At 42.1% G+C, this 21705-nt stretch overlaps 1 protein-coding gene and 1 long non-coding RNA gene across 2 annotated transcripts; one reads left to right on the top strand and one right to left on the bottom strand.

Annotated features, from left to right (window-relative positions):
• Positions 1-1416: 1416 nt before the first annotated feature.
• Positions 1417-2888, bottom strand: LOC106357026. Its single transcript, XR_001272217.3, has 2 exons — positions 2081-2888; positions 1417-1890 (listed from the first exon to the last, which is right to left on the bottom strand). It is a non-coding gene; the product is annotated as an uncharacterized LOC106357026 (long non-coding RNA).
• A 15922-nt stretch (positions 2889-18810) lies between these two features.
• LOC125591866 lies at positions 18811-19821 on the top strand. The gene has a single exon (XM_048766755.1). The coding sequence runs from the start codon at positions 18811-18813 to the stop codon at positions 19819-19821; it is 1011 nt and encodes a 336-aa protein (XP_048622712.1).
• Positions 19822-21705: the final 1884 nt, after the last annotated feature.

The raw sequence follows: 21705 nt of genomic DNA on the forward strand, positions 1-21705 counted from the left end.
ATTTTAAACATTAGTTTTACATGAATTATAGCAAATTGTATTAATTTTTGTTTTTATTCTCAAAATTTTTTTATGTGAACAGATTAAATTATTTAATTTATAGTTTAAATTTTTATTTTATTTTAGTATATAATATTTCAGTTTGGTGTTTTTTAACTACAAAAATCAACCATAATATCTTACAACCAACAATATTATTTTTTATTATGTTTAATAAAAAAATTAATATGATAATTTCAAAAAGAATTGGGATGTACTATTTAATTTTAAAATTAATTACTGAAATATGTATCAAATTTGTTCTAGATTAAATATGATAAACAATAAAAATAGCATAATGGAAATACCTTTGGCTTTTCTTAAGAATATTATTGTTTGGTTCGCAGAGTCAATATGAGTCTGTATTCGCTGATGACAAAAAAAAAAGAATATTAATTTTTAGATGTATATTGTTTATTTGTTTATGTTAGCAAAATATCATATATGAATAAAATTAGTGTATTTAGTTAAGTTTCTAACTAATGGTCTAATATAGACTTTTGTTTGGTAAATAAAAATAGGACTCTAAATTAATATATTAGATACATAAAAATTGAAAAGAATAAAAGGAAAATTAGTAAAATGGGACACTCTTAATTTTTATTTGTCCCAATATTGGACTTTTGATCTTTTAGGCCACTTTGGACATATTTTTACCTTTTTGTAGTGTAAAATAGTATTTTAAGTTTTAACATTTTCAAAAAATATAAAAACTATTGGAAACAAAAGTAAAACTATATGTATATCTTAAAAAAAAATTATGTAATCATATTTTATTTTATGTCCTACCTAAGCATAAAATACTCACTCTTGCAGTCTACGTAGTTTAGAACTCGAATACAAAGTACATTACAATGATCTAACTTGGATATAAAATATAAACAACTTTTATTTATTTATTCTACTCTTGCTAGAATTTGTTCTGTTTCATTATAGCCCGATAACGGTGGTTTACATCTACCTCGAATACATGTTGTAAAGTTTACTATATGGTCTAACTTAGCTTATTTATGTTTCATAATTTATTCTAGCTATAACCTTAGGGCCTGCTCGGGAAAAAATATATATCTTCACTATTAGCCATCGTTTTACTCTACATATTTTATGTATTCCACCAAAATAACAAAAAAAAAAATAATAGAAGTTACCATATTTCAGTTATTATTTTCCTAAATATTTCCTAAATCTACGGTAAATCTCACACAATATTTTCTCCGATTGCAGTGACCAGTGAAGTTTCGTAGTTGCAAATGGACATGTCGTCGTTAGTGCCGAGTCCAGTCCAAGCCTTAAAGCATTCTCGTCTTCTCTTTTTAGAGAAAATCTTGTTTTTAAAACAATTTGGATTGGTCACGAGACTTTTCCAACAAGTCAGAGAGTTATAAATCAACATCTCACATGTTTCATCATCAATCATTAGCGCACAATTTACGGCCTGAAGTTTAAGAAAACCAGATAAAACAGTTTTCAAGAAGCCATCATCACTAACACGACCTAACACTTAACAGCAATACTCTCAGCTTCTCTGTTATTCGTCTTCTCGTACCCAACCACATAACCAGCAGGCAAATGCCTTGAGAAAAGTGGTGTGTTATTGCATTGCTTATCTTCCCGAATCTCCAACACGTCCATGTCAACTTCTTGCTTTTGTTTCTGCTATGCGTTACCGTATACACCTCACCGCTTGCTCCATGGTTTGGTCCAAGTTTTGTCAACTGTTTAGGTTAATAAATAGTACTCTCTGGACTCACCGGATCTTGAAGCGTAGATGAACCCATGCACGTCTCTCACCGTGTGGTGGTTGTTGAACCAACATCTTTTGCTTTCTTAGGATCTTGAACCATCATCCCACTAAACACAAGGCACAATTCAAAAACTCCATTAGCTAAAGGGAAGCCAACACAAACAATCATTATTAAGCAATCAATAGCACAATTCTTTATGAGTCTCATCAAGATTCCACATTGCTCAGTTTATGATCATTCACTATATTGACATGATTGGATCTGCTGAATAACGAAATATGAGTACACAATTTTACCTCCTCTGTCCACCAGTATAATACTCTTTCCCTTCATCGGAATCACTATCCGCGCCGTCAGCGGGGAACGGTTCAGATCGGCGAAGGTACGGATGTTCCCAGCTTGTTGACGGCTCCTAGTATTCCTGCTCCCAGACGGATTACCAGCTCCTTGATTCTCGAAGGCGGCGGCTTTCGATCGGAGGCGGCGGCTTTCGATCGGAGACGGTAGGGAGCGTCGCGGGAAGGAGGAGAAGGAGATCGTGAGCGAGAAGGAGATGATTCAGTCGGAGAGTAATCCGGAGAGTGAGGATATGCGGCGGGAATCGAAGGAGGAGGTAAATTAGGGTTTGAACCCGGTGGCAGTGGCGTCGTTGTCTAGGAAAGTGGAGACGGCAGCGTCGAGATCCCAACGGTGGCTTTCGAGGAAGAAAGTAGCTTCTTCTCTTGCTGAAGGTGTGAAAATTTTAGGTTAATCGTGTTTTCCCCATTTTTTATTTTATCTTTTTTTTTTTTGAAATTGTATTAACAAAATAATTAACAATTATTATAACTTTTAATCAATGTTTTAAAAACCGGACCGGATACGCCGGTCGAACCGGGGTTTTAATTTATTATATATATATATATTTATATATATATTCATATATATATATATATATATAAACTTTCTAATGACTAATATCTAGAAATAATATCATAAAATAAAAATAATATCTGAATCTTGAATACATAACGAAAATGAAAACATAACAAATTAAAAAAAGTCTGTTCGAGAATGATAAAATATGACAATGACACTTCGAGATCGTTACCTTGTAAAACAAAGAAAATATGAAAAATTTATGAGTTAAATAATGGACAACATAGCCAAAAAAAAAACCTATAGTATAAAAGAAAGTGTATTTACCATTGGATATTCTTCGGTAAGTGCATTATCTAGTTCATCATAATTTTTTTTTTTTGGTCAATAGTTCATCATAATTTAGTTTAGCTTCTCCACTTTCTTCCACTACCCAGAAATCAGTTTTATCAAATGGATTCATAATCTATCGGATCATATGACCTCTTCCGTTTCGAAAACCTGAACATGTGAACATTTAAGAGTTATCTTCTAAAACTTCATAGCTCTGTATTTTAACTTTATCTTACCTATATTACAGGCGCAAATTGTAATGAACGTAGACAAGATCATCAAGTTTTTGATGTTCCAATCTATTCTTCCTTTTTGTGTGAATTCTTTCAAACACAGACCAATGAACGTAGACAAGATCATCAAGTTTTTGATGTTCCAATCTATTCTTCCTTTTTGTGTGAATTCTTTCAAACACAGACCAATTACGCTCACAACCAGATGATGATGCAGTTTGGCTAAGAATTAGAATTGCTAGCTTCTGCAAAACAGGAACATCATATCCAAAAAACTTCCACCACTCGTCTGCAATTAAAAATTATGCTTAAGAAATAATATTCCAAAGTATCAGCATATTAAATAAATAACAAAAAGAAAAGTACATGCAAAAACATACCAGATCGAGTTGTATTGCAACAGCTTAAAGCTGATGAATGTGAGAAGTTTTTCTCACGTTCTCTATACATCGTCATCGCCTCAAAGATCTTTGTTCTATCAGACCCTTTTTGTTTTTTCATCAAATTTAACATCGCTCTCAATATCTTTGGCTTTCCTGAAAAGTTCTTTTGATCATACATGAAAGCTGGATTTAGGAAGTATGCTGCAGCATGAAGATCATGGCGCAATATTCTATCCCACATGTTCTTTATGATCCTCGTATAAGGCTTATACAACTTTTTTTTTTCAAATATCTTCTTGATGCCTAAACGTGCCCGATACATTCCTTCATACACATATTGAAGGGCCCCAACCCGGCTGCCTAAGCCGCGGTCGATGTCCTTCATCGCTCAGACCACATACTGGCCGAACCTCCTAATTTTAGCCATACTTCTATAAGTTCGCCCTTAGGCGATGGCTACCTTAGATCTTAGCTAGGAACTTATTTAGCCTTTCTTAGCTTAGATCATTCATAGTTATACGCAGCGGAATATTCTTTCATAACATTGGATCTCAGTCCAACCATACACTTAACCGGTTTAATCATCTATGCTCTAGTTAGCTCAACTAACTAGCATTCAGCTTAGAGATCAGTTCTTAACTCGGTTCAAGTCTAACTATCTGAGGTTCCATTCCCCTAATCCATTCTATCTAGAACTAAGCAAGAGTTACTAGATCATACCTTAGCCACATCCACAGAGCTTGTTAGCGCATCGGCCCTGCTGCTCTAGCTGAATGAACTCGTAGACCAGCTGATCGAGCTGTCACACTCGAACTGAGCTAAGACCGAGCTATGGCCAGCTGCCATATACCGCGTCCAGCTCCTTTACACTTCAAACAACTCCCTTAGGTACTTATTCATTCAGCCAACCATCCCCACAAACTTAAGTAACCCTTGAGAGCCTTCAAACAACTAAGGATATGCATTCGGCCCTTTCCGGCTTATGCATCATCCAACATCCTTTTGCCTTATCAGCTTGTGATACCAAGTCCAGCTCATGGACTAACAATGCCCATCAGATCCTAAGTCAATCAACCAAACATCCCACATGACCCAGAACTGATGAGTCTTCACACATACCTAACCGGCCATGGAACCATGCCCCAACGAAGCCGATCAGTCCTGCTCTTACAACCGGTGCATCTTTTGATCAATCAGATCAGACACCTTGATCCATCATCTATGAATCAGGTAGTCCATCCTTACCCATGATCAGATCACACACGGCCTTCCTTGAATAATAACACCCAAGCTCAGTACTTATGGTCCATGCCACCAAGTACTAGCTATACTTTTTTTTATGGCTCTTAGCCAATGCTTTGCACATAGCTTTTCAACCCAAGGTTGATAACTAACATTCCTTATGATCAATAATCATAAGTGACAAACATATCACAACACACAAGCATATGATCCGATAACCTAACACAAGGATCTATCATTGAATGGTTGATTCCTTATCTAAACATCAATTTACTCCTCAGACCCAAATCTGACCAATTTCGAAAGTATTCCAAAAACTAATTAAGATTCACTAAAACTCATGATAAATCCCAACTAAGAGATTCCCATAATCAGAATCCAATGAATCGATCCGGATCATATGGATCCTGATCATGAACAGCCCGGCTAAGGCCATGGACATCTTTCCTGAACCGGCCAAGGCCATGGTTCAGTGCCATGAAGTCTGATCCAACAGAGTACACCATGTAAACATAGTTTACATCACAATATATGATCTTCAAGGGGGCGTGCCATACTTGGCCTTGATCACACCACAAGAGACAAAAATATAAACTGGAAAGTAATTATAAAATTGGTTACCTTATACATGATCTGATTAGATCATGTGCCTTTCCTTGTTATGTTCGGCCATGCTCCTCCAATGCACGCCTCTATCAATCCTTATCATATAATTCCAGTATTGATAAGATCCATTCATGGGTCGCACCCATCATCCCTTCCATGGAACTCCCATGAAACCACTTTCTACACTGTATCCACTTTCAAGGTTGTTCATGCCATTGAGAGTGGAGTCCGGCCTTCTCCCTTCTCTCCTGGATATTTGCGTGTGTTCCCAGGCTGTAGAGGAAGCCTAGGACGTGATCATCCATGATTAAACAACATCACAGGGTCGTTCCCAACTCCCATGAAATAGCTTTCCCACACACCTCTCTCCTTAAGGCTCTCTTGGCCATAGGAAGTGGAAGCCGGCCATCCCTATTCTTCCCTGAATATTTGCGTGTGTTCTCAGGCCCTGGAGGATGCTTTGGGTGTTATTAACACGAATCAAAACCCATCAAAGGGCCGTTCATAACTTTCCCTTTGATCTCTCCCAAAACTGCCTCTTTATGGCCTTCAAACCACTCTTGGTCTTGGATGTTGAATCCGACCAACTCTCTGTGTTTTCTCTGTTTTTATTTGTGTTTCAGGGTGTAGGAGGAAGCCCTGGCGTGCCTGCAAAGCCACGGAACTATCCTCCTTTTATAGGAGAAAGGGTGGTTACTTTTCTAACCATTGCATCCCTTCGGTATCAATTCTGGCCATTGATTAAATCAATGGTTCAGATCGCACCCCTTGGGCCTGGCAGTTACCATCCGCCCCTTACCTTCCTCAGTGTCTACCTACAGTGTCAGACCACCCAGATAGGTCAGTAGCCAACCAACTACGTCAGCTAAGTTGAGCTAACCGCCAGCTCGCCCAGCTAGCTCAGCTAGTAGTTCAGCTAGTGTGAGCTGATCAGTGAGTGTGCAGCTAGTGTGAGCTGATCAGTGTGGGAACTGAAATTCACACCGTCGAGTTTTGTTAATCGGAAGAAAGCCAAGTTAACCTAGCTTTCCCTGAAGGTCCCGGTTATCTGCTGGACCACGCACAACACAATCAATATGAAAGATTCGAAAGTAATAAATCGTGAAAGAGCGAAAAGAGAACAAAGAGGTCTTATTTCCGAATTCGCGTTTGAGCGTGAACAACAGGTAAGATCCTAGGCCACGAGAGCTGTCGGTATGTTCGCTAGTCTAGCCACCTACGTTCTAACCTAGTCGAGTCGCAGCTCGATAGTAAAAACGGAAAAATGCCTAAATTGCTCTAAGTATTAAATTTACTCTTAGAATGCCCCCCCTTCTCTCTTCGTCCTAGGTCCTCCTTATATACTCCTCCTTAGGTCGGTTTACCTCTTCTCGGGCCAGATTTGTCGCGAAGCGGGCTTTTCCATATTTTCTTCTTCTTTGTGATTATCTTCGGAAATTTGACATTTATCTCTTCCCGCGGATGCGATAAACCGTCATACCAGTTTTTGGGTTCAAGTCTTTTGGGACCAAAGATGGGCCGTTGTTCGCAATTCGGACCCTCTTTGGGCCGTATCGAGACTTTAGTGTTTTTACGATTTTACTCGCGAAGTAGCCGTTGGTATAGGCATGGTTCTTCCAACGGAACCCTGTTTCTTCGCATAGCCGAGGCAGTTGGTGTTAAGTTAACCGTAACCTGCTCTACTACGAAGAATAGGAAACTGTTCGAGAGACATAACCTTCCCAACTTCCCGAATACTTTCGACGATGTTTTTAAGACGGAACATTGGTGTCGTATCCACGGACCCGAAGACTGAGTTACGGAAACTTTGGACGAAGATGCATGGTCATGGGATGGGACCGGGTTCGGAATGGTCCACGGAGAATTGGCCGCGCTCGCCGGGCCAGCCGATCCACAGCACGATCGAGCGAGCCGACCGGCAACACGGCCGTGCTCGCCGGGCAAGCCGATCCACATCACGATCGACCGAGCCGACCGGCAACACGTCCATGCTCGCCGGGCGAGCTGGCTCGTGTCACGGCCGAGCTCGCCGGCGACTCGGCCGGTAACGCGGCCGTGCTCGCCGAACGAGCTGGCCCGTGTCACAGCTGAGCTCGCCTGCGACTCGACCGGCAACACGGCCGTGCTCGCCGGGCGAGCTGGCCCGTGTCGCGGCCGATCTCGCCGGGCGATCCATTTCGGTTGTTCAATTTCTCGGCTTTTGAAGTTTTGACCGAGATTAGGTTTTTCTAAAGTCTTTCAGACATCGATTCCGTCGTGACCGATTTTGACCCCAACAGTTAGCTCCCCAGCTAGCTAGGATCTGTGGACCTGGGTGTTAGGTCCTAGCTTGCGGTATGGTCTGTTCTAGGTGGAATTTAGACGTAATCGTTTGTCAAAAGATCGGAGGTGAATAATAAAAAAGAAGAAAAAAATTGTATAAGTAAGGGAAGTAAGTTTTTCAAATTCTTTACTCACTTCTTCCCTTAAGAAAAGATTTCTCCAAGATAGGAATTTTTTCACCAAGATCTCTCTTTGCTCAAAGAAAATGTCTTCAAGAAAAGGATCTTCAAAGAGGAATTCTTCCTCACACTCATCTTTGGGTGACTCTTCTGCCAATGAGGTGATCGCCCCGAAAGAAGAGTTTGAAGTTGAGGACGAAGCAAAGGATGCGTACTACAAAGCTTTTTGCGGCTTGCCTCCGCCTTCGCAAGACATTCCGATTCCTAAGAGGCCCGTGAGGTCGCCAAACGCACCCCTTGCACCGAGCATGGTCTCTTCCGACTACCTCACGACTCTCAGGGACTTTTACCAGATCCCATGTGGAGTCGTATTTCGGATCCCGAATGGCAACGAGAGTGCGAAGAACCCTCCGGAAGGTTTCTTTACTTGCTACGAGGCCTTCCTGGTGTATTTCCGTATGTGGTTTCCGATCCCTGGTACCATCGTCCGCTCGCTTCACCACTTTGGGCTTTCGATCAGCCAGCTAAGCGTTCCGGCCTTGCAGCATTGGCTTGGCATGTTGATCCTGAGTTACGAGCTAGGAATGGACCTTAACCCTGGCGACTTCGAGGGATTTTGGTTTACGAGAGGAACGGGGATCGATGGCTCATACCGCATGGCGCCAAAGAAGGGTATGGCTATAATTCAGGGGCACACTTCACATCCTAAGGCATGGTTCGAGCGCTTTTTCTTTGTCCGGATAGATGGGGAGTCTGTCGAGGAGAGCTACCTCCACCTAATCCGTCGGGAGTGGAACTTCACCCGTGGTAATACGAATAGCTCTATTTTTCGTTTTGATACCTTGAAAACATGCGAAGATGATTTTTTTATCATCTTGCAGTGAACATGATTCTTCCGCCGACTCCTGCCGATCTTTTTGCCAAGCGAGATCTTCTCCGCAGCAGGCCGTTCTTCTGGAATTCCTTTACCGTCGAACGGATTCGAAGCGCGGTGGAGCTCCATCGATCTCGAGCCATCTCTCAGCCTCTGGATGTTCCGTATGGCGTAGAACCGGTCATTGATGTCTTGCCTACTCAGAGGCAGAGAATCAGGTCTCGGAAAGGCAAGGGAGTTGCCTCCGAGAACGTCTTGGGAAACCTTCCGCTGCCAGAATGGAACCCTGGTTTCTCCCCAGGGGAAAGGAGTGGAACCAGCGAGGTTCCCCTTCCCAGCGACTTTTTTGCCGACCTTCCTCCCGGTTTTACTACTCATAAGTCGCTGGACGAAGAGTCGAGGAGGAAAGTAGTCGCCGAAGGCTCCAGCTTAATCAACGAGGTTTATCCTTTGAACTTTGATCTAAATTATATATTATTTTTTTTGTTTCCCTTTCCGATCTTAAGTTCGTGCAGGGGATGAGGGTGTTCAATGCGGCGCTCGAGGAAGTTTCTGAGAGTCGCGTATCTCTCACTTCAAAGCCGAGGAGGCTGAAAGGGAACTCTTTCGGTTTCGAAAGGAGGTCGAAGAACAGAGCCGGAGACAGGCTGAGCTCCATTCTCGGGCCCTTGTCCGTGCGGAGAGGAGAGGAAAGAGAGCGATTGTCGCTGAAATGAAGCGGAGGGCTACTTTGTTTGCCACTGAATTCGAGAGCTTTAAGGATGCTCAAAAATTTGTGGGCGATTTTCGCGAGTGCCGTGGCTCGGTTGCTACCCTCTACGAGTCGCAGAAAGAGGACTTCTCTTTTCCTGCCGAGGTCGCTGAGATGTCGGGTCTTATGAACGGGTGTGCCCATGCCGAATCCTTGGTTCCTCCGATCGAAGGAAGGGTCCGACAGTTTTGGGACTCCATCGAGGTCTCGGAGGACATGGCGGAAGCGGGAAACGGTGTCGGTGATGAAGGTGCCGGAGTCGCGGACAGAGAGGTGGATCAGCCCGTGAGCTCGTTCGGGATCTCCATGTCCGGGTTCCTCGACTTCGAGCTTTGAGGATTGTTGGGATTATTTCTCTTAGTTTTATTTCGAGGTTTGATGTATCTAGGCCGAGTGTGGCCGTATTTGATTTATGTGTGTTATGGTCTTGCGAGGCTATGTGAACTATGTGTTTGAGACCGGCCGTTTGGTGGCTTTGGGTCCTAGCCGTTTTTTGCGGCTTCAATATATATGATGAATGATTGACATTCTGTGCGTTTTAGTTTATACTTCTGCCAAGTGTGAGGGAAAGATACGAGTAGTCACTTCGTATCTTAACTCTTAGTTTATCGTCTTGTTCGTTTGCTCTTACTGAACAAGGGCATTCGGAAACGTTTAGGAGTTTCGCGAAGTTTCATGAGCGTATTAGATATAGACGATGGGACATGTTTTTAAGATCTCGTATCATGTCTTGAGATGTTAGTGGACCAGTAGGACTGGGTTTAGGGCAAAACCTAGGTTTACTTTCGGCTCTAAGGCTGTGCGACGACTGATCGGCTCTCGTTTTGCCTGTGGGCGATTTCCACCTGGTTCTTTCCGATTTAAAGTCCGTGACTTGGCGCCGGCTTATACGACTTGTATGGAACGAACCGAGCACTCCCCAGAGACCGTCTAGAGTGCTGACCAAAATTTCAGATTTCTTGTATAGCGCGCTATGGTATCCTCGTCGGATGTAAGAGAACCTTTACTTTTACGAAAGGTTAGACTTCGAGTTCTTTTTTTAGAACGTTTTGGGTTTGTCCGTCGGGGTCAATCGACGGGCAATTTTTAGAGTCGCGGACGGACCTTGTGTTTGGATAATATCTCTCGAAAATATTTACGACATCTCGCTTTTTCCGAAAGGTATATCCTTTGTAGTGAGAAAGTTACGATCTTCGTTTTTAGAGAAGATGTATTTGGTCTTGCTTGACCATTGATACGCAGTGATTGTTGTTTAAGTTAGTTCCCATCCAAGGACTGCTTGAAAGGTATGCGTGTTTGGAGACCCTTGTCTTGGGTGTTTCTCAGGTTAATCTCCGATTGTTGTGGCTTATTGCAAGTGAATCGGGAGACCGTAATAAAATGAGTTTTATTGGAAAAGTTTCGAAAATATCGAGTACATGTGTGGATATTCCAAACTTTATGGGAGTATACGAGTATACGTACCCACTCCCCCCCCCTTTTTTTGGAGAGGGGGATAGCTGAACTTGTCAATAGGACAAGCTGCCTACGTACCTCTTTCGAGGATCAAGCCATCTCGTAGTTCTGCTTTGTTGTTGCGGGCGTTCCTACTCGTTGGATAGGGCCGTTTCTGTTACTTCGGCCGTTGAGGCTTTAGTTAAATCGCGGCCATTTCGTGAGTCGGGTTTTTCGCTGGTAGGGCGATGGACTCCGGGATCGCGTCGCTGTCCGGAGCCGTTGCCTGGGCGAGTGATTCTGAATCGCTCTTTGTGGAACCTTCGGGGGTACTCTGAGTTTTCTTGACTCGCTTCGGGCTAACCGCAGGGGTGTTCCGAGTTTGTCGTAGCTTATGCTCGGCCAAAACGGAGAGCCTAGATTGTTTCTGGCATCCCCAGATTACTGCTGTTCCGTTTGGTGTTGAGAACTTGATGCTAAGGTGGTAAGTCGACGGTACCGCCTTCATTGCGTTGATCCATGGGGTTCCCATGATAACATTATAGATGGCCGGGTTATCGACTACGGCGAAGTCAACGATTTTCGTGACTTCCCTTGCCATGACCGGAAGTTTGATCGATCTGAGGGTCATTGATGTTGTGCCCGAAAAACCGGTCAGTGGTTTTGGTTCCAGGATGATTTCCCCGAGTTCGATATTCATTCTCAGGAGAGTGTCGCAGAAAATGACGTTGACCGTGCTGCCTATGTCGATGAGGATTCTTCCCACTTCGAGGTCTCGAATCACCAAATCGATGACCAGCGGGTCGCAGTGAGGTTTATCGAGTCCGACGGTTTCCTCCTCCTCAAAAACAATCGTATCGTTTGGAGCGTTATCGGTCAGGGACCGAGTCGTCCAGTTAGAACTTGTTTCCGCCTTTCTTCCGTAGGCCTTGATGGACGAAACAGAGTCGCGGTAGAATTGCGATTCTCCAATGATCATGTTTATCTTCCGGCGGGTACTCTTGTCTCCAAGGTCATCCTGCCTTCTTCCGCGTTTTTCGCTAGACTGATTTGCGCGTGCGTCCCTCTCGGGAGACTCTTTTTCAGTCCTGGGACGGCGGTCGGAATCCATGATGAGGTATTTTATGCTAGTGACCTTCGAGAGGTCACCAGCGAGGAGTTTTGCGGCTAGCCTTGCGCCGAGAACTTTGCAGTTCGTAGTCGAATGACCTTTGGTCTGGTGGAACTTGCAGTAGGAGTTATCCTTATACTGGTTCCTGGACCAGGTGTTTTCGGAGGTCTTCCCTTGTTCGGAATTGATAGTGTAGTTGTGCTCGCCCTGGATATCTTCTCCCTCGTGGTGGACATACTTGTCGTTTCGAGAGCTTTTCTTTTTCGTGGGCGTCTTCTGCGGGTTGTACTTCTGGGAGAGGATTTTCATCTCCTCTTCCATTATGATAAAGTCTGTTGCCTTATGAAGAGCATCCTAAATTGTTCTCGGTTTTTTGAGGGATACCCATTGCCGGAATTTCGACCGGTACCAGAGAGTTTTCTTCAGAGCATTGATCGCCACTTTGTCGCTGATCCCAGTGACTCTTGCCATTACTAGCTTGAATCTGTTCATGAACTCGCGAAGTGGCTCGTCTTCTCTTTGAGACAGGCTCCCGAGAACGACGTCCGAGGTTTCTCTGTCCATGAACATGGAATACTGCTTGAGAAACTCTGAAGCAAGTTGGCGGAAACTTCCGATGGAATTTTGTTTTAGGCGAGAAAACCATTCGAGCGCGGCTCCTTTCAGGTTTTTGACAAAGAGGAGGCAGTAGCCAGCGTCTCATTCGCGTTCCTTGAGTTTGCACCTCCCCATCGCGATCTGGAAAGACTGCAGGTGCGCTTTCGGGTCGGTGGTGCCATCGTAGATGGGAATTTTGATCTTCCGCGGGTCCGAGACGTTGGTCTCAGAAATCCAGGCAGTGAACGGGGTTTTGCGTGCTTCCTCGAGAAGCCTGTCGATCTCGGGTACAACGCTTGTCGCATGGTGGATTTGTGATTTCACCGCTTTCACCTCCGCTGCGGTTTTCGCGATGTACTCGTGGAGATCGTGGATCTCATCAGGATTTCTGGCAGCCTTGCGAGCTTGTCTGTATTTGCCGCGGTGGATCCTGGCCTGATTCTCGGCCAGCTCCTCCTGTTCTACTCAATAGAGGTTTTCTTCTTCCTCGGTCATGGATTTTTCGAAGGACGCGTCCTGCCGAGCAGACTGGCTTCGCGTTCTTCTTGGGTGGATGTCAGCACCGTCGTCCGAGTGATCGGACTGGTCGCTTATATCCAGGTCGATGCGCTCGATTTCTTCTCCTTCGTTGCTCCCGGTAGGAGGTGGAAGGTTCTCCGCAGTTGGCTATGCACCTGGCTCAGCTCGATTGCCCGGAGTTTCGAAATCAAGTCTTATGCCGCTGCGGCCTCTTGTGGTTCCGCGCGGGGCTTTTCTCCTGGTCTTCGCCGTTAAGGTTTCCACCTGTTTTGCGAGAGAGGCCACGAGTTTTCCTTGTTCGTCCGTCTTTTTATGAGCGCAGGCGAACATTTCCTTCATTTGGTCTAGTATCGCGGTGTCGGCAGTGACCGTTGATACGTTTCCAGCTGGAGTTTTATCAGCGTTGGCATAGACAAGAGTCCCGTCGTGCGTTTGCGGGTCTTTGTCAGCGTTGGTCTTCATATCGGACTGAGCGTGTGTGGTTGCGAGAGAGATAGATCCGTACCCTTCCCTCCTTCTAGCGCCAAACTGTGGGAACCGAAATTCACACCGTCGAGTTTTTTTAATCGGAGGAAAGCCAAGTTAACTTAGCCTTCCCTGAAGGTCCCGGTTATCTGCTGGGCCACGCACAACACAATCAATATGAAAGATTCGAAAGTAATAAATCGTAAAAGAGCGAAAAGAGAACAAAGAGGTCTTATTTCCGAATTCGCGTTTGAGCGTGAACAACAGGTACGATCCTAGGCCACGAGAGCTGTCGGTATGTTCGCTAGTCTAGCCACCTACGTTCTAACCTAGTCGAGTCGCAACTCGATAGTAAAAACGGAAAAATGCCTAAATTGCTCTAAGTATTAAGTTACCTCTTCTCGGGCCGGATTTGTCGCGAAGCGGGCTTTTCCATATTTCCTTCTTCTTTGTGATTATCTTCGGAAATTTGACATTTATCTCTTCCTGCGGATACGATAAACCGTCATACCAGTTTTTGGGTTCAAGTCTTTTGGGACCAAAGATGGGCCGTTGTCCGCAATTCGGACCCTCTTTGGGCCGTATCGAGACTTTAGCGTTTTTACGATTTTACTCGCGAAGTAGCCGTTGGTATAGGCATGGTTCTTCCAACAGAACTCTGTTTCTTCGCATAGCCGAGGCAATTGGTGTTAAGTTAACCGTAACCTGCTCTACTACGAAGAATAGGAAACTGTTCGAGAGACATAACCTTCCCAACTTCCCGAATACTTTCGACGATGTTTTTTAGACGGAACATTGGTGTCGTATCCACGGACCCGAAGACTGAGTTACGGAAACTTCGGACCAAGATGCATGGTCATGGGATGGGACCGGGTTCGGAATGGTCCACGGAGAATTGGCCGCGCTCGCCGGGCGAGCCGATCCGCGGCACGATCGAGCGAGCCGACTGTCAACATGGCCGTGCTCGCCGGGCGAGCTGGCTCGTGTCACGGCCGAGCTCGCCCGACTCGACCGGCAACACGGCCGAGCTCGTCGGGCGATCCGTTTCGGCTGTTGGTTTTCTTGGCTTTTGAAGTTTTGACCGAGATTAGGTTTTTCTAAGGACTTTCGGACATCGATTCTGTCGTGACCGATTTTGACCCCAACAATCAGTGAGTGTGCAGCTAGTGTTTAGCTGAGTGTTCAGCTGGTTCAGCTAGTAGATTAGCTACTCCAGCTCGTCCAGCTTCATCACCACATCACATTTTATCCGTATAAGTCCCTTGGTACATTTTCTGACCCGAACTATACAATTAATGATCATTTCTGATCATTCCTCCATCATACCTTGTTCACAATCATTTCTGGGATGCTACACATATGGTAATGATGGATTCTCATCAGTATCACAAACACGCAACAAACGTATCATTGGAGCCATAATCCTTACGATCAACAAACAATGCTCCCCACATGTTTTCATCCAAAACAACAGCCTTGACATGTCTTGCTTTCTCTGTTTTAAGAAACTGTCTAAATTCTTGATCTACAACCAAGCTTGTAAGTCTTCTTTATGCTCGTACGCACTCTGAAGGGCTATAAAAGTTGTAGCAAAGCAGATTTCTCCAGGACGAATGATTTCTTTCCAACCATGCTTCTTCCTCAAAAGATTTAAAGTTGACTTATGATTGTACACAAAGATACCTTTGAGACAGCAGAAACTAAGTCCTGAACGTTAGGCATGTTTCCCACATCCTCCAATATTAAATTCATGCAATGAGCTGCACATGGAGGCCAAGCAAGATTTGGGTATCTCTCTGCAAGTAGTTTACCTTAAGCTTTGTAGTTAGGTGCATTATCAGTCACTAAATGAACCACATTATCAGAACCAACCATTTCCACCATCTCAGCAAATAAATTGCACAAATTTTGTTCATTTGTGTATATATCAGATGCATCAACGGACTTGATAAACGTAACTCCTTTTGGGCAGTACACTAAAAAATTAATTAGTGGTCTTTTTCTAGTGTCTTTCCATCCATCTCCCATTAAGGTACAGCCAGTGTTAGCCCAAGTGCTCCTAAAGGATTCAATGATCAAAGACATATGTTTTTTTGCATCTCTTAAATAATGCAACCCGCAAAGCATGATACGAAGGACCAGTATATCCATGTCCTAAACTAGCAGCTTTTCTTAACATAACTTGAAAGAATGGAGTGTTCACAGTGTTCATGGGAATGCAAGCATCATAAAACCATAAAGCAACAACCAAATCAGCATCATGCACCTTTTCCTTGCTTTGTATAAATTCTTTTATACTTGGTTTAGTAGGATCACTCAAACCTGTTTTAAAAAAAAAACAAGTAGATCTCCACTCATGTTTCTCTTTTTATTTTGAGTAATAGATGGCTGACAATGAATGCCTTGTCCATCAGCATACATATCAGCAATGATGTTAATATCATCAAGTGGTATTCCTCTCTTTTCCTTACTCTTATCTTCATTTTCTTTCAATGATTGCTTCATCTGAAACTGAACATCTGCAGAGACCTTGGTACATATTCCTATGTTTCCTCTTATCCCAGCTAAGTGTTGTTTCATTCTATTTATACCTCCACCTCCACTTTCTTTCTGACAAAAGTCACAAATCAAAGTTCGCTTCCCATTAAGCTCAGTGCGTTCCGTTATGTATCTCCACGCTGTATCATCTTTACGACGAACTGAAGGTTGAAAGGAAGGTAATCCAGCATCTGGTTTGTTCCTTGAATTGTTCCCCTCCATTAAAGAGACGCAAGAGACGACTTGAGTTTATTTCACTGAAGAAAATATAGAAAAACGACGGCTTACAACTATAAACTTATTAACTTGGCTGATATAAAACCCTAACTAAAACAAACAGCAAAAAGGAAAACTTCATTAAGTTTGTGTATTTTTGTAAAACCGGTTTTTAAGGTTGAACCGGGTCACCGGTTTTTCCGGTTTCAAGCAATCCCGAGTTTTGGACCAAACCAGACTCGCCTTGCCCACTGAGTCTCAGTCGAACCGGTCGGACCGGCCGGTCCGGTCCGAGTTTCAAAACCTTGCTTTTAATTAAGTTAAATTTTGATTAATCTATAAGGATATAATCGTATTAATAGTAATTATAATCCTAGTGGAACAAAAATCTTAGACAAAATCCTATTGTGACAAACTAACGTTCTAAGTGTCTTTTTTTTTCAATCTTCTTAAGAATAAATTGAAGGGAAAATTGGAAAAATTGGACACTTTAAACTTTTATTTGTCACAATAGTACTACTGATACTTTGGGCAATTCTGGATATATTTTAACCTTCTTTTATGGGAAAATAGTAAACTGAATTTTAAAAATGTTAAAAAATATGAAAACTATTGAAAACATAAGTATGACAATAGCCCTGTTCTTTTAAGGAACGCAGCGTTAGCGGCCATCTTCAAAAAATTATAGGTTACTTTTTCCCTACGTATGTGGAGAGCTAGTCAACAACACCGAAAAATTAAACGCAGCGGCCATAAAAACAGCTGTAACAACTAATTCAGTTGACGCTGTTTTTTTCAGCGATCGGATAAACACCGGCAATACCCATAAAAGTAGCCGCTGCGTTAATTATTTCTTCTTCCGCGATGGATGAAGAAGGAAATCATTAACAAATTTAATCGCTGACGCCAACCGCAGCGGCTTCAAAAAGAACAGGGCTAATATGTATGTTGAAAAGTGTTTTTTTTTTTAAAAGTAGGATCATATTTCATTTTATATTCCAGCTAAAGTTAGAATACTCATTTTGGTTATCTACTTAGTCTAGAAATCGGATACTAAATTCTATACATAGATATATCCAGGGTATACAATGTAAACTAGCATTTCTTATATATTCTAACACAGCTATAATTTGAAACGTTATAATCAAGAAAGATGTCTTCAGTATACCTACAGCTTGATAACGACATATAGCCACAACACAGTGATATACCTTATCTATATTGTGTGTCATAACCAGTTCTGCCTTTTACCTTATGTGGCGCTTAAAGAATAATATGTTTCTCATCTACTCTACTGTGTTCTGCGTAAGCTAGGATATATATTCTAGGGAAATCCGAAAAATATGGAAACTTCCATATTCGGTTAAAGATGTTTCCTAAATCTAAACTAAATCTTCTATAAATATCTCATAGAATATTTTCTCCCACGTTTTTCTCCTTCTCCCACGATCTTTTCTCTTCGTTCTTTGTGCTTCTCTCTTCTTCATCAACATATTCATCTGTTTTCTCTATCAATACAACATGGTTCTAATCTATGTTAAATCTGGTGAATGGATGTCTAGTTGCAGTGAATGTGGAGTTTCGTGGTAGACAAAGAAAGGCGTGGTCGAATGGTAACATTAGGTACTACTACTACGTTGAAGCAGCTCAAGATCATGGCGTGTGAGGATTATGGGGTGGACCATAATGCCGTTAATGCCGAGTTCTGTTATTCGTTGTTGAATTAAAGAGGGAATCCTCCAATTATTATCACCAATGATCGGCAAGCATCTAATTTTGTGGGCTATGCAAAGAGGGATTCGTCTACTACCTTTTGTGTCATGTTCTCTGTTTCTGGTGTAAATCAAAAGGAACGAGTCAATATCAATTTGAATAAGGAGCCTTGTGATTCAAGTAATGTTGAGGATGAAGAAGTTCCTGAGATAAATCGAGCAGAGTTTGTGAAGCCGTCAAAGGAGTCTTGTGATAGAAGGAAGGAGCATGTCGCTCCGGATGGTTACGGTGATGCTGCTTTAAGGAGTGAAAACATTGGAGATTGTCAAAACAATGGAGAAAGTGAAAAGAATGGTCGAGCTTGGAGAGGAGATTTCGTGAAGAAGGATCAGATTTTCACAAGTAAAGGGGTTCTGAAGGCAACTATGGAAATTTTGGCGATGAAAGAATAATTTCGATTACATTGTTTTCAAATCCACGAGAAATGGTGGTATATTCGATGTAAGGATGCATTGTTCAACTGGACTGTGCAGAAGGTATAGATGGGTCTACATATTTCATGATCAACCAGTGTGAGGGAAGACATTCATGTGCTCCTTCAAAGAAAAGGAAATTCGAAAAAACAGCATCGGCAAGAACAATTGGGAGTCTGATACAACATCGATTTGATGATGCCAACGATGGCCCAAAAGCAAATGACATCATTCAATTTATGAGATTAGAGCATGGTTGTGAGATTACTTATTGGCACGCTTGGGAAGCTCGTGAGTTTGCTATTGCAGCTGCTAGAGGTATACCAGATCGTAGTTATTCTAAAATACTAGCATATTTACATATGATTAAAGAAGCTAATCCTGGTACGCATACTCACTATGAAACTAATGAGAAGGGAAGATTCATGTATCTATTTATGTCGTTTGGGCAATCAGTTAGAGGATTCTACAATGCAATGCAAAGGGAGATTTTTATTTATGGAACTTTTCTGAAAAAAAAATACAAAGGAGTTCTACTTGTTGCTACTGCTGCAGATGGTAACTCTAATTTGTATCCGATTGCATTTGGCGTTGTTGATTCAGAGAATAACGATTCATGGGGGTGGTTCTTAAGACAGTTGAAAGTGGTTATTCCTGATTGTCGAGACCTAGCTTTTGTCTCAGATAGAAATGAGTCTATTGCTAAAGCGATTGGGATTGTCTACCCTCAATTAGCACATGGAATTTGCATTCATCACTTGTTGACCAATGTGGTTGCATTTTTCAAGACAAAAGGGTTGACTGCCTTGGTCGAAACGGCTTCACGAGCATATAGGTACACTGAATTTCAGGAACGTATCACCGAAGTTTTTGATTTGAGTCCTGAGCTTGGAAGATATCTACGGGAGGCTGATGTGCGTAAATGGGCTCGTTCTCTCTTCCCTTGCTCCAGGTATGACATTAGGACCACGAATCTTGCAGAGTCGATAAATTCAGTTCTAAGAACACCTAGAGAATATCCGATTATTCCTTTGCTAGATAGTATAAGAGAAATGTTGACTCGATGGTTCTATGAGCGTCGCTTGTTAAGATCAAAGCATCTTGATCCTTTAACCGCTAAGATGGAGAGAAAGATTGATAGGAGAATTGTGAAGGCAAAAGGATTCCAAGTTTACAAGGTTGACAACTTGAGATCGCTTGTGAAAGGAGATATATATGATTTTCATGTTGATTTGGAAAGAAGAACATGAACATGTGGTAAGTACGATATAGGAAAAATTCCTTGCCGACACGCTATTCCTACAATTTATTCACGAGGTATGGAAGTATAAACACATGAACTTGGGACCCATTTATTTTTGGTATTTTCAGCATATAGACTCCATGTTGATCATTTTTTTTGACACAGGTATGGAAGTGCACGGATTTACTGACGCCTTATACACCACTGCAGCGTGGAGAACCGCCTATGCGGAATGCATTAATCCAATAGCAGTTCTAGGGTCTGAATGGAATGTCCCAGCTGAGGTTAAACTTGCAAAGGTTTTACCACCAAAGACAAGAAAGAGTGCTGGTCGACCAATAAAGAGAAGGTATGAATCAGTATAAGACAAGATAAAATCGTCTCAGGGATCAAGAAAGAATAAAAAGCACAAGTGCAGCGTTGTGGGACCGAAAGACACAAGAAAGGAACATGCGATTTACCCATCTAGTTTGTTATGTGTGTTCTTCTATCTCTGTTATTTTTTCCTTATTGCTCTTGAAACAAATTGATATTCTGTTTAAGAACCTATTTGACAATTTGGTAGTTGCTAAATTCTTGAGAGAAATTGATTTATGTTAGTGACAACCAAAGTATTTGCAAAATTATTAGTTCTAGTAGATGATAATCACCAAGAAATAACAAGAAACATGGTCTTAAGCTTCTTTGAAAAAAAGAACAACAAATTGAGGAAGCACATAAAAGTATTTGGGCGTGAACTTGTTGCCATTGTTGAACATCATGCATAGGTAAGGTACAGGAAGACCATCAGCAAACAACACACAAACAAAGCTTTTATGATCCTTAGTTCCCTAATGCATTATGAGGTCTTCTCTTCACAATGTGCGATTGCATCTTCCATCTCTTCAATTCTACTCTCATGGTGTTTCATCATGGCCTCACCAGCTCTCACTGATTTCCGAAACTCGAAATTGTCAACGAGCAGCACGTCAAACAGGTCCTGGAAGTCTTCAATTTCTTCAACAACTGACTTATCAGTCCATTTGAACAAGTGGGTTTTTTCCTTCATCGGTAACATCTAATAAACAGTTAGATTAACCTTCTCAGATCCCATCGGACAACAATGAGACAGTTATATGATTATATGAATAACCTTCTCAGATCCCATAGGACAACAATGAAATAATCTTCCCGGATTTTTAATTGTTTTTGAAGTGAAACAAGACACTGCCTCACTGCAATTGCGTCTTGTGGGAATTCTGTGTTGTTTGGCGAGTCGATCTCTTGAATTGGATGAAGAATTGACCGAAGAAATGAGTGAGTCGATCTCCAAATTTTCGCCGCTGTAATTATCTCTGTCGAGGAAGAATGAGGAAGAAAAGGCAGTCGGTCAAAAAAATTAGCAAAACTACATCGTTTCATACTCCCATAACGTGTATTCTAGCTAAGGCAGATCAGAAACAATCACTAAATTTATCGACTAGAACCTACAAGAACTTTGTCTTTGAATCCTCTAAATTAGTGTTAAAACATCTTGTAAAGATAGTGGACGGATGTACATAATTAGTGACCAATGTACATAAAAATAGTGAATAAATAGATGTCATGTGTGTTTGGGGCTATGGTTTGTACTTTGATTAGAGTTAAGGGTTTGTTTAGGGTATGTCTGCGGTTATGGATTTAGGATTTGTTTAGGGTTTGATTATGAATTATGGATTTAGGGTTTGTTTAGGGTTTGATTATGAATTATTATGAATGTGTTTTGGTCCTGAGATTTTATGATCTTGTAGCACATTATTCTTTCCAGAAAATCAAACCCAAAGCTAGAGTTGTTTCATAATTCATAGAAACCCCAAAGCTAGAGTTGTTTCATAATTCATAGAAACCCCAAAGCTGGAGTTGTCTCATAATT

Source organism: Brassica napus, chromosome C8 (genome assembly GCF_020379485.1).
Source record: "Brassica napus cultivar Da-Ae chromosome C8, Da-Ae, whole genome shotgun sequence".
NCBI lineage: Eukaryota > Viridiplantae > Streptophyta > Magnoliopsida > Brassicales > Brassicaceae > Brassica > Brassica napus.